Here is a 13,068-nt window from a genome sequence, read left to right as displayed (position 1 = left end):
GCGCTCTCCGCCCCCAGCACAGCATCCTTCCAGTGGCTGTTGCTGGTGTCTCTCTTATGGTTTTTTTTTTTTAGATTGTGAGCACTTTGGGGACAGGGAACCATCTTACTTACTTGCTTATATCTATGTAAAGTGGTTTGGGAAATTTTTGTTGAAAAGTGGTATATAAATATCCGTTGTGTTCATATTTGTATAATATTTTAGTTTTATAGCATTTCATAGTACTTGCAACTTTACAGGTTTCAGGACTAAAGATGTCAAGATTTTAGGATTTTAAGATTCCAAGATTTCCAGATTTTAACCACTTAAAGTTTCTGCATAGTCTCACCCATTTTACCCTTATTACACTAATTCTATCTGTCTTAACTGTAGTTTGAGCTCACCATAGTTTAGCAGTAGCTGTATAAGTGTGAAGCTTTTAGTCGCTATACTCTCAGTGCCGGACATAGCCTGTTTTAATGCCGATCTTATGTAACCTACTTTATGCTGGTCAAAGTCAGTAATAAAGATTGATTTGATTTGAGTAGTCCCAATTTAGAGGATCAACTAATTTTTCAATAGTGGAATTATAAGAGGAGAGGAGAGCTGGTCTTGTGGTAGCAAGCATGACTTGTCCCCATAGCTAAGCAGGGTCTTCCCTGGTTGCATCTGAATGGGAGACTTGATGTGTGAGCACTGCAAGATATTCCCTCAGGGGATGAAGCCGCTCTGGGAAGAGCAGAAGGTTTCAAGTTCCCTCCCTGGCTTCTCCAAGATAGGGCTGAGAGAGACTCCTGCCTGCAACCTTGGAGAAGCCACTGCCAGTCTGTGAAGACAATACTGAGCTAGATAGACCAATGGGGTCTGACTCAGTATATGGCAGTTTCCTATGTTCCTATGTTCCTACAGGCCTGCTAGACATCTCCAGGTGTGGAAATCTTTGTCCTATGTCACGTGGTCTCCTTCAACTAGCTACGACTATTCAGCTTTTCTTTCCAAGATGTTCAGTAAGGTGATGGCAGCTATCTGCCCCAAGAGCCCGACCACAATCATAGGAACTCTTAGGTTTCTCCAAGAGAGATGGGCATCTGCTCCTGCAAGAAATGAGAAAGGAATGGCTCTTTTGGGTGGATCCACTCTTTAGATGTGCGTTAGGAGAACATGTGTACACACCCGGCCTGCGATCCCCCACAATAACAAGCCAGTAATGTCTACCTAGTTGGCCTCCACAGTGTTTGCTTTGGTTGCACATCACAGAATACAATTGTCATCCAAGATGGCGGCCACCAGACCTGATGGGATTAAAACAGAACCAGCTAGTTAAGCCAGGAATCCTGAAAAGGGGGCTTTCAGCCATATTCTCCAGATAGTTTCAATACATTTTTCTCCATTAACACCATCCACATACATTAATTGGCAGGCAGTGTGAGGCCTCTGGATTGGCCTGGCTAGTATCCTCAACAATGACATCTCGCTTGCCAGGATAAGAGCAGATAATAATTTTTGCCCAAACTCAACTGGGTTTGAAAAAACCTAATTTGAATTCAAATCCAAAGCTCCATTTTCAGGGACCCTGTTTAGGACCGATTCTTAACACCAATAAAATATTTTAAAGGATACGTTAATATTCCTAACCCAAGCAGCCCATTTGGATATGGGAAAGTCAGGATGGAGTGTGGGGAGGGATGATTAGCTTACCTTGATTTGAGCAAATGCTGAGCAAGTTGACCGAGACGTTCTTCTGATTGACAGGATTGCTGACCAGGCACGTGAAAATGGAGTCTGATGAGTGTGGTTGCCCGAACAAATTGAGATCCTGGCCATGACTGGATACTTGGTACCAGTCCAAACCTTCTTCTACATCTCTGAGGGGGTTCCCTCTTTTCCAAGAGACATTAAATCCCCACTTTCCAGGCACCTGACACTGCAGGTTCACGTTGCATCCGTCTGAAGCCTTGGAGACTACTTGGTGGAAGATCTGTGGTTCTGGCACTGGCTCTGTGGGACACAAATGAAAAATGCATGGCGTTTGTGTTCCATGGCTGTCAGTAAATGCGTAGGGTAAATGGTGCTGATCCTATTCCATATCCAACATGCACATTCCACGTTCCAGCATCGGGTGGGTGGGGATGCTGACATAAGTAGTACTTACCATAGACAGTGAGGTTGAATAAGGCCTCTTGAACCACTGATGGACGCACCGTTGTCACACAAAGTTCATAGACTCCACTGTCCTCCACCTCCAGGTTCCTGATCCTTAGCGTGGTCTCGTCAGCCATTTCTAGACGCTGCCGAAAACGGACTGTGGTATTGAGCCACTCCAGGGTTCCATTCCTGACCTGCACAAATGGAATTGACTTGCTGGTGTTGGTTCTGAGGGCCCAATAAATTTTGTGCACTGGTTTTCCAGAGGATAACTTTTCAGGAAAAGAGACGGATCCTCCCAGGATCCTGTTCAGCTGAGTAAGAGTCTGGGTTGGATCACTTGCAGTGCCTATTTGGTTTTTAAGGAAAGGAGACAAGCAGCCTTTTTTCAGACAACAGGACAGAAGAATGATAAGCTGCAACTGACCCGCTTCCTTCCTCCTTATGTAGCCGAAGAGCAAAGTGTCCTATAACTGTGTTAAGATCCATCTTTAAAACTAATCGTTCTGCTTCACCTTGTTTCTCTGACTTTTGTCCTCTGGGCATATCCATTTTATTCAATTATACCGTCACCCCTTTGAGGGTCATGGATCCATCTCTTCAAGCGCAAGCACTGTTCTGTTTCTGTAGACCCCAAGCCCATGGGAAAGGACAGGACGCAAATATGCATACATGAATGTCCTGATATTGGATGAGAAAGACAACTGCCTTTTGGCCTTGCCTCATCTGCTGGTGCCATGGAAGCAACATTCTCACATCTAAAATAATTATGGCAATGCAAACACATATGCACGTCTTGGGACATTAAACTGGTTGAACAGCAGAAGTCTCTCTACCATTTCAATCAATATCTTCATTACGGCACTTGACCAGATTTCAGCATTATATACAGAGTTGACATTCAATGCAGTTGGTATGGATCTCACAGTTGCATTTAGGTAGGGGGGGGTTATCCCTCCCATTTCACAAACCCTTCTGAATTTCAAAAACACTGGACTTTCCCCAGAAGCACAGATCTAAGACCCCACCGGCTGCATGGCTCTAGATTTTCAATTCCCAGTTGTGCTTTAAAAGTCCTAATATCTGGAAGCTGTGTGGTTGCTCACCCTTTTATTACAGGGATGCATCACTCCACAGATGTTTGGATAGCCCTGGATTGCTCTGGACCCCCTTTTGACACTAGGAAGCAACTGAAGATTTCTGCTCTCACCTGAATGCCGGGCAGCCAAAAGCAGGAGCCGGAGCCAAATGCTGTGTGTCTCCATCTCCATTCTCTGCCAGCTTTCTCTCTGGACTCCTCTCACCCAGCCTTGTGTGTTTCTTTCTGCCCTGTCTTCAGGACAATGCTCCAACCACCTCCACTTTGGCCACAGCCCTCCGACCACACCCGTTTCCTCTTCTGTCTCATCTCACTTCCTGTGTAGCGTAGAATGTCCTTAGAATCCATTTGTTCCTCCCCGTCCCTCTTGTGCCTCCCTCAGCACCTCCCCCCCTTTCCTCCAAGGTCAATATAGAGCTGACCATGGGCATAGCTGCAATTGGACACGGGGAGATAAATGTCCCTGGGCCCCTGAGGGAGGCGGCCTGCCGAGCGGATGGCACTTTGCCCTTTGCCCTTTGCCCTCCCTCTCGTGCCAGGAGAGTTCAGCAGCGACAGGCCTGTCTCCAACCTTCCGTGGCTGGGCAAGGTAAGTGAGAGGGTGGTGGCCTCCCAACCTGAGTCAGTCTTGGAGGAAACTGATTATCTAGACCCATTTCAGACTGCTGTGGGGTGGAGACTGCCTTGGTCGGCCTGATGGATGATCTCCAATTGGGAATGGGCAGAGGAAGTGTGACTCTGTTGGTCCTTTTGGACCTCTCGGCGGCTTTCGATACTATCGACCATAGTAGACTTCTGGAGCGTCTGAGGGGGTTGGAGGTGGGAGGCACTGCTTTGTGGTGGTTCCACTCCTACCTCTCAGGCACATTCCAGAAAGTGTCCCTTGGAGACTGTTGTTCTTCAAAATCTGAACTTTTGTATGGTGTCCCTCAGAGCTCCGTATTGTCTCCGATGTTGTTTAACATCTACATGAAATCCCTGGGAGAGATCATCAGGAGGTTTGGTGCAGGGTGTTATCAGTATGCTGATGATACCCAAATCTATTTCTCCATGTCATTAATCATCCAGAGAAGGCATAACCTCCCTAAATACCTGCCTGGAGGAGGTAATGGGCTGGGTGAGGGATAACAAACTGAGAGTGAATCCAGATAAGATGGAGGTACTCATTCTGTGGGGTCAGAACTCAGGAGATGATTTTGATCTGCCTGTTCTGTATGGGGTGACAGTTTACCAGAAGGAACAGGTGCACAGTCTGGGAGTGCTCCTGGACTTATACCTCTTCTTGGTGTCCCAGGTTGAGGAAGTGGCCTGTGATGCTTTTTATTAACTTTGGCTGATATGCTAGATGTGAACTGATAATCAACTGCAGGGCACTTTCTAGATTAGACCCTGCAACCGGGTCACAACGTATCTGCTAAGTGCGCTTCCATATTTCCTCTGTTGTGGCACCACAGTTAGCAGGGTGCTGTTCACATTTTGGATGCCTTGTTTCGGATTTAATCGCTGCAATATAGTGCTATAACATTGCATGTGCAGCGCAAAAAAATAGCTGTATTTTCCATTTGTGGCATTTTCATAACACTGCTCCCCTGCTGGTAGCTTTGTGCAACAGTCTTTATTTACATTTTGAATGTGATCTTCCAAACCGAAGCATTTTACCTCTGTCGAGTGGGTAATCTGGAAAACGCCCAGGCTAGATTCATGTGTGAGTTATATTCGTGAAAATACAGTATGTGGGTGCTCTGAGATCTGTAGCCAATGCCCTGATCCTGCACAAAGAATGGCTGCAGTGACACTTCAAGAGACCAGCATCCTAGCGCACATCTCGGAAGGCAAATATCTCCATTTGCTTTACTAAACACCGCCCATGAAGTCCTGCTTGTCCTTTGCACCTTACTGGACTTTATCCCACACTGGAAAGTCTCCCCTCATTTAAAAGTGGTGCTCCTCCTTCTAACTCATGTATTTCTTAGTTTGTGGGACATGGTGGACATCCTGGGGCAAACTGTATGATGTGGGAGATGCACAATTTGTCTCCTTTTTTGTTTCCAAAATGCTGGTGGTGGTTGGGCATACAGTCAAAGCAGAACAACAGTTGAGCAGGGGTGTACAACCCTTTTCCCCTGGCCTCTTTTCTGACCCAAAATGTCCCTCTCTCCGCTGCATTTTCCTGAGATGGATGTACCGCATGCACCCATCTGAATCCAAAAATCTGTGACCGGCATACCTGTACACATTCAGAGAATGTACATGTTTCCTTGTAGTTCGCATAGGGATCCAACTCGGAAGTCAGGTTCCCACTTTGGCGCTCAAGTTGCATAGAAAGTGAAACTGGAAGCAGGTGTGAGAGAACGATTCTCTCAAGGAAAAACCACTGAGAATTTTCAGGGAATTTTCAAGGGAAGTGAAATGAGTGTCCATATGATAGAGCCTTATAGAATCTGCAAGAAGAAACATTCCTCAAGCAGTATCTGCACGTCTCTGCAGCCTGCTCAGGAAGACCGGCATGCAGGTAAACTGTAGCTAGCTTGGAGATCCTAGGAGATAAACCGACTGACTTTCAGCTGTGTATAAACACCTGCAATGATATAGAAGGTGTGTGATCTGTAGTAACCATCTGAAAAGTCTGTCTTCAGAAATTTATCAGACACCATCCTCTCATCTTTCACTGCTGCCTTGTGTTACGGGCACGTGTGGTCATCAGTGAGATACTTGGGTGTTTTCATTATTTTTCCATGGCTAATGAGTATTGTCTCCTATGATCAGGAGGGATCTCATGGCCTGAATCTACTTTTCCACTGTTCCAGCAAGTGGGTGAATTGTGTCAGAAACATTGTGTTGATGTCATGTCCACATCTATGGCATTCCACTGGCATAATGTGTTAAAAAGAGTCTGCAAAGCATTTACTTGTTTTGTGGCTAAGTTGAGCTGGGGCCTTTGCTGAGGCGTAGAGCATCTGCTTGGCATGAGGAAGGTCCAAAGTTCACTCCCTGGCAGCATCTCCAGACAGGGCTAGAAAAGACTCCTATCTAAAACCTTGGAGAGCTGCTGCCAGTCAGTGTAGACAATGCTAAGCTGGATGGACCAAGGGCCAGACTCTGCATAAGGCAGCTTCCTAAGTTCCACTCTAGTTTTTTTAAAATCTGTGAGACTGTATTCTAGATGAAGAATTATATTAGATATTATAAAACTCAGTTTCCCCCCTTGTTGCCCTCTGTTCTTTCATGGTTTTTCTCTGTTTCATTCTGTCTTCCCTTTCCCCTCTCCCTTTATTTACTTACATACTTAAATCTAACTGTCAAGTGTCTTTGCCATGAATTGGGGTATGGGGGGGGATTTTAAGGAGGGGTGGTGAAAATTCTAGTTAAGGAACAATGGAGGGGGAGATATTCTGGTTAATGAGAGCCAGTGTGGTGTAGTAGTTAAAGTGCTGGACAAGGACCAGGGAGACCTGATAAAATCTCGGTTCAGCCATGATACCCCCTGGGTGACCTGGGCTCAGTCGCTTATCTTTCAGCCTAACTCACCTCACAGGTACACTAATCTGGGTTCCTTGGAGGAAGATCAGGGTGGAAATGTATAAATAGATATGATTTCTAGGATGAGCCAAAACTGTATTGTGTTTTGTAACTTTCTAAATGCCTATACAAGTCTAATAAAAACCAAAAAAACTGAAATCACTCAAGGCCAATTGTTAAAGTATATAATAATTATTAAAACAAATTAACGTTAGCAGCAGCAACATACAGCTTAGATAGCACTGTTCATAAAACTACAACAAAACTCTGTTCAGGCAAAGTTTTCTGGATTGAGAGTGTTTTTTTAATGGATCTTCAAAAGCCATGGATTCAGGGAGCATGATTGTCACCACAGAGTCCCAAGTGATCCAAGGTCAATGAAGGAACATGGGGGAATCCTAGATCTCCCAAGGACAGGGAGGTCTACGTGGGAGAAAAGGGTCCTAAAGAGACAAGGCAATTGGCAGTGTAGATCAGCTGCTGGGAACCAATCCGGATCTCTTGCTCTGTTGTTATAGTTATTGTCTGCATACAAGTGCAGAGGGGAGTAATACAAGCTCACCCATTATAAAAGAATTAATACAATTCATTCATTCATTCATTTGATTTCTATACTGCCCTTCCAAAAATGGCTCAGGGCGGTTTACACAGAATAAGATGGCTCCCTGTGCCCAGAGGGCTTACAGTCTAAAAAGAAACACAAGACAAACACCAGGAACAGCTATTGGAGGGATGCTGTGTTGGGGCTGGATAGAACCAGTTGCTCTCTCCCTGCTAAATAAAGAGAATCACCACGCTGGAAGGTGCCTCTTTGCCAAGTTAGAATGTGATGCTAAGTTTTGGAATCTGCATTTTGACCAAATACACCTTTGGCACCATTAACTTTTTCGATGAGAAACTGAAGAATGCATATGGAATATCAAGTAACGTTCTCTCTTATTTCCATTCCTCATTTCCTCCATATTAATATTACAGAGCATTATGTGGCTTGGTGTAAGTATTTGTGGGTGTGATTTTTTAAATTTATCATCCCATAGGTTCTAATGGCTAGTTTGCAATGGTAACTTCTCAAAATCTAATAAAAACAAACTCTAGGAAAGTGGAGAAAGGATGGAATAAATTCAGAATATGGGAAGGTCCAAGTACCACATGGTGTTGCTTTAGGTTTCCTTTGGAGTCGGTGCACGAGACAAGGGAGCAGCTGGCTTTGACCCACGGCTGGTCCCGTCAACTTCTCTAGACATTGTGGGAAAGTGAGTCCCTGAGTGGAGGTGCTGCTCTCCTTCTTGCAGCTGAGCCCAAACCAGGACTTATCTCTTCTAGACACAATCCAAGCAGGCTTCAGGGTCCTCTTCTTTCCAGGATGCCCAGGAAGGCAACGGTGCCAATTTGTACTATGAGCCCCACCAGGATGAAAATTCTTATCCAAAAGAAGATGGTGTTGGCTTCTGTAGGGAACAAGAAGGGAAGGAAGGGGTCTTTAGGCAGACTGGGCCTGGCTGAGAGATAGGAGAAATGCGTGCACGTACACACACATGCACACACACACACTTAGAATTGCTGGCTATTTTCCCTAGCCTCCTGATCACCTGGTTCAGTTTATGTAATAGTAATAGTAACAACAACAACAACAATAATACCACCACCCCAGGGGTAGCACTTAAGGAACATTATGACACCCAAACACAGTAAGTTCTATGAGCTACTTACAAAACATTTAATGCAAAATGTAAAAGGTAATAGGAATACGTGAATGTATCAATACATTCATTAAATGTGCCACAGTAAACAAAGGAACAATACAGGAACGTTAAAACTGAAAGGCGCGTGTAGCACTATGGAGTCCACATTTCACCACACTTCATCAATCCTGGACAGAAGGCATCCAAAGTGTATCCCGTATATACCAATAACCACTAGAAGGCTTTTGAGGTTGTAGATCTTGAACCAGCTGTTGTGTTCAAAACTAAATCCTCATCTAATGATCAGCAGACAGTTAGAGCTCAGTAACCCAGTTTCCATCTCTTTTGCAACTGTTAATAATTGGAGTTGTTCTGACTGGACTCACCCACATACGGACAGATGCTGAGCAAGTTGAATGAGGCGTTCTTTTTATCCGCGGGATTACTGACCAGGCAGGTGAGATTGGAGTCTGAAGAACTGGGTTGCCAGAACAAGTGGATACCTGTGTCATTGCCAGATAGCAAATACCAGTCCATGCCTTCTTCCCAGGCTCTGAGTAGATTATTCCCTCTTTTCCAGGTGACATTAAATTCCCCCTTTCCAAATGCCTGACACTGCAGGGTCACATGGCATCCATCTGAAGCTGTGGAGAGTAGCTGGTGAAGTATCTTTGGTTCTGGAACTGGCTCTGTTGAACACAAATATAAGAATGAAACTTATGCTCCCTGCCTCCCAAACTGTCAAAGTAACTTTCTTCTGATTAGAGAGGTGCACAAGTTAGATTTTGTGGCTCAATTTGAGCTCAAATTGAATTGCAAAACCCTCGGATCGATTCATCAAAACAGTGGCCAAGGCGGCTGTTCAACAAATCCAATAAGAGAGCCAGCGTGGGGTAGTGGTTAGAGTGCTGGACTAGGACCGGGGAGACCCGGGTTCAAATGCCCATTCAGCCATGAAACCAGCTGGGTGACTCTGGGCCAGTCACTTCTCTCTCAGCCTAACCTACTTCACAGGGTTGTTGTGAGGAGAAACCTAAGTGTGTAGTACACCGCTCTGGGCTCCTTGGAGGAAGAGCGGGATATAAAATGTAAAATAAAAAAAAGTAAAATAAATAAATCAATTCGAGTGATTTGTCCATAGGAAACAATGGGGAATTCTAATCACCCCATTGTTCCCCATGGGTAGGTTCTAGAGACACCCAAGCGGGCTAGGGTGGCAGGGCATCATGGGTGCTTCCTATGCTATCCTATGGGTTTTGGGGGAAGGGTTACAAAAATTAATAATAATTGCCCACTTGCCTATTTCTTTTGTGGGTTGAGTGGTCGGTAGCACTCATCATGCTGTTCCCTATAGTCAAAACAAACTATATTCACAGAGTACAAATGACAAGTTTTGCATCCCTGCCTTGCAAAACACTGCAGAACAGTTAAAGCAATCTTAAAGGAATCAGATAAAATATTCAGAACACCACATCTTTTCAAACACTGTCCACAAATGGCCACAAAAGAATCTGACCCAGAATCCACTGCCAGCCACATCATTGGCACAAGTTGCTCTGTGCTGTAGTAACATCATTGGCACAAGTTGTTCTCTCACACACAATGAGGACTCCTTACTTCAGCATTGCAACAGCTGCCACAGCAGCACCCTTTGCAGCAAGCGTAGCCATAAGCTTAGCCAGAGCAAAGTCTTCAGCCACATTTTGACTGAGTACACTTTGCAGATTGCAGAGCAGACCAGAGCAGTGAGTGAAGCAGAAGTTAGTCTCAAGGCTCGACATGGGGCTCATCTCACAGCAATCACCAAGAAAATATTTTACACACACACAGCTGAGCTGCCACTGTCCATTTCTTGCCACAACACCATCTCACAAGCAGACCAAACCACAACTCAAGGAAGGCAAAGCAGGCAGGCACCAAAGTTCTGCCTTTGTCAATCTGAGATCCAGCAAAACCAGACAGTTAATAATATAGCCACAATAGCACAGTGTATTATTCTCAGTGCTGAGCAAAGAAAACCATAAAATCAAATCTTCCTTGGTTCCTTCCTTCCTCCTTTCCTGATGGATCCTCTGCAAGAGTACTCTAAGGGCTCTCTCTGCCTCCCCTCCTCAGGCCCTTGGAAAACATTTTGAAATCCCCTCCACTTTTGTTCCCCCTCCCTCCTCCCTCCCCCGCAGCCAATGGAGGCATTACACCAATGTGTTCATTGTTACCCTAACCCTCTTGCTCTGTGCAAAAATGAGTGCAATTTTACCCTGAGTTTTTTTTTGGGGGGGGGGGTTGGATATGGATAAAGAAGGGATGGAAACCACACAGAAAGCTGTCAGTGCAACAATGCTGCTGTTGCTATTTTCCAGCTGCAGAGGGGTAGACGATGTTGCCAAAAATCATTATGAGTTTTCATGTCCCAAGGTGGTACTGCTGGCCAAAATTAGTGGACCTGGCTGAGGGACTAACAAGGATGGAGAAATACTACTATACCGTAGACCGTGAGCCTGAAGGTGTGGTCTTCAACCTCTTCAGTATCCAGCTTCACATGTGCCATATATACTCCACTGTGCCTCATCTCCAGGTCTTTGATCCTCAGCGTGGTCTCGTTGGCCATTTCAAAGGTCCGTGCAAACACGTCAGGGGGGAAAGGGTGCACCAGAGTTCCCTTTTCAAACTCAACAATAAGTGTCTTTTCAGACTTGCTTTGATTGATCCATTGGATTTTAGTCACAGTTTTTGTTGGGGATATAATTACAGGCAACAGAACCGATCCTCCCAGGATCCCGTTCACTTGACGCAGAGGATACTTGACTGGATTACTTTCTTGAATTCAGAAAGAGAGAAGGAGAAGGAAATGGTTCAAGCAAAGAGACAGCTGTTGATGCTTCTTATTCACCAGGCAGATTGCACTAGCTAGAACTTAACCTCCACCCCTTGCTAGCTGATCAAAGAGGCAACCCTTTAAATTGGTGATTCTATTGTATTTAGCAGGGGGGAGCAACTGGCCCTGTCCATCCCCAGCACAGCATCCCTCCCGTAGCTGTTGCAAGTGTCTCTCTTATGTTTCTCTTTTATATTGTGAGCCTTTTGGAGACAGGGAGCCATTTTGTTTGTTTGTTTTTATATATCTGTGTAAACTGCTTTGGGAACTTTGGCTGAAAAGTGGTATGTAAATATTCATCACATTCATCATATTTGTATCTTTCTTCCTATATCAGAAGAGCAATTTGTCCTATACCTTTTGCTAAAAAAAACTCTTAAAGCTTTGATTCTGTCTTGCTTTGTACCTTGTCTTTTGACCCCTGAGCACAACTATCTTGTCTGATTTTCTTCCAAGCTATTTAAGAGCCCTCTGTGCTCTTAATCAAGTTTAATCAACACTGCTTAATCAACACCCAGCTCCTCAAGAGAGGGTACAAATAACCCTTCCAGCATTGTGCAAGAGTGACAGCCACAGACCAGCCGTGCCCTTGGGCTCCACAGAAATCAACGTTCCTGCATCCAGAGTGTTAGCCTAGAATCCAAAGGACCGTGTGATGCGTGTCAGGGCCCTTCTAGGGCTTTTGAGTCTTTTCTCTCTCTGAACAGCAGAAGCCCCTCGGACACATAGCTCCCCTGGAGCGGTTTCCTGTGGAGTTGCAGGACCGGCACTGCTGTCTGAGGAACACGGAGCTAGCTTTGCATTTCTGTGTTTTAGAAAGGCTTAAATCTGGAAGCCACCTGCATATAGAGTCAGCTGGCTTCCACTGAGACCCACCACTCCAAGCTTACACCAAGGGTGTAGCCGTAATTGAGCAGATGGGTTCAAGGAACCTGGGCCCCCAGCTCCTGAGGGCCCCCCAAGCGCCACCTCTCCCTTTGTTCTTCATGATCTCTCTCACTGAGGGGGCCACGGGGAGAGAGGTGGACATGGGCCTCCTCTCCCCTAGCTACGCACCTGTAATACAGTCTGCATTCCAGAGATGTGGAGACGCCTGATCCACTCTGGGTCCCCTTTGGTGCCAGGCTGTATGGCAGATGCCCGCCTTCCCTTCTCCTCCCGCTCACCTGGGAGTTGGAATGCCAAGAGCAGAAGCATCAGCCCAGTGCTGTGGGACTCCATCCTCTTCACGGCAGGACTGCTCCTTCACCCTCACCTCCCTCCCTCCAAGCTGAGACTGTGGTGCTTCAGCGGCGTCATCTGTTTCTCCTTGCAGACTCTTCGGAGAGTGGCTTTAGCCGCTCCTGCGTGGTCTGCAGCCTTCCCAACCACGACCGCTTCCTCTCCAGGCCCTCTTCTTACTAATTGCCAGGCCTCACTTCCCTTCCGGCATAGGATATTGTGAACAACACTTGAGCCAGCCCCACTCCCCCCTGCCCCCCCTAGCCAAAACCTGAACTGAAAAACACAAAAGCTCCAAAACGGCAAAACGCACACACAAAACATGAGGTGGGGGCACATACAATCCACTGCAAGAGAACCAACTGGGGTACTCAGAACCAAAATAGCAAAATCAGTCCTGTTTTGCTGTTGCAATGAAGCTGTGAAAGAGGAACTATCAGGTTCCCCACATGCAATCAGCAAGTGCACAAGAGGACATGGTGAAAAGGCAATACACTAACCTATCAGCGTTTAGAATCCCAAATCTGAGTGTAACGTTCCCGGAAGGT

At 45.7% G+C, this 13,068-nt stretch overlaps 1 protein-coding gene across 1 annotated transcript; it reads right to left on the bottom strand.

Moving 5' to 3' along the window:
* Positions 1 to 6,912: 6,912 nt before the first annotated feature.
* Positions 6,913 to 12,759, bottom strand: LOC128337165 (CD48 antigen-like). Its single transcript, XM_053277866.1, has 4 exons — positions 12,466 to 12,759; positions 10,909 to 11,241; positions 8,811 to 9,113; positions 6,913 to 8,190 (listed from the first exon to the last, which is right to left on the bottom strand). Exons 1-4 carry the CDS (start codon positions 12,518 to 12,520, stop codon positions 8,084 to 8,086), a joined length of 798 nt encoding a protein of 265 aa, XP_053133841.1. The 5' UTR covers positions 12,521 to 12,759; the 3' UTR covers positions 6,913 to 8,083.
* Between the last annotated feature and the right edge of the window lie 309 nt (positions 12,760 to 13,068).

Source organism: Hemicordylus capensis, chromosome 14, assembly GCF_027244095.1.
Source record: "Hemicordylus capensis ecotype Gifberg chromosome 14, rHemCap1.1.pri, whole genome shotgun sequence".
NCBI classification, from domain to species: domain Eukaryota; kingdom Metazoa; phylum Chordata; class Lepidosauria; order Squamata; family Cordylidae; genus Hemicordylus; species Hemicordylus capensis.
The sequence above is the reverse complement of the archived record's forward strand: the minus strand, read 5'-3'. Positions and strand labels throughout refer to the sequence as shown.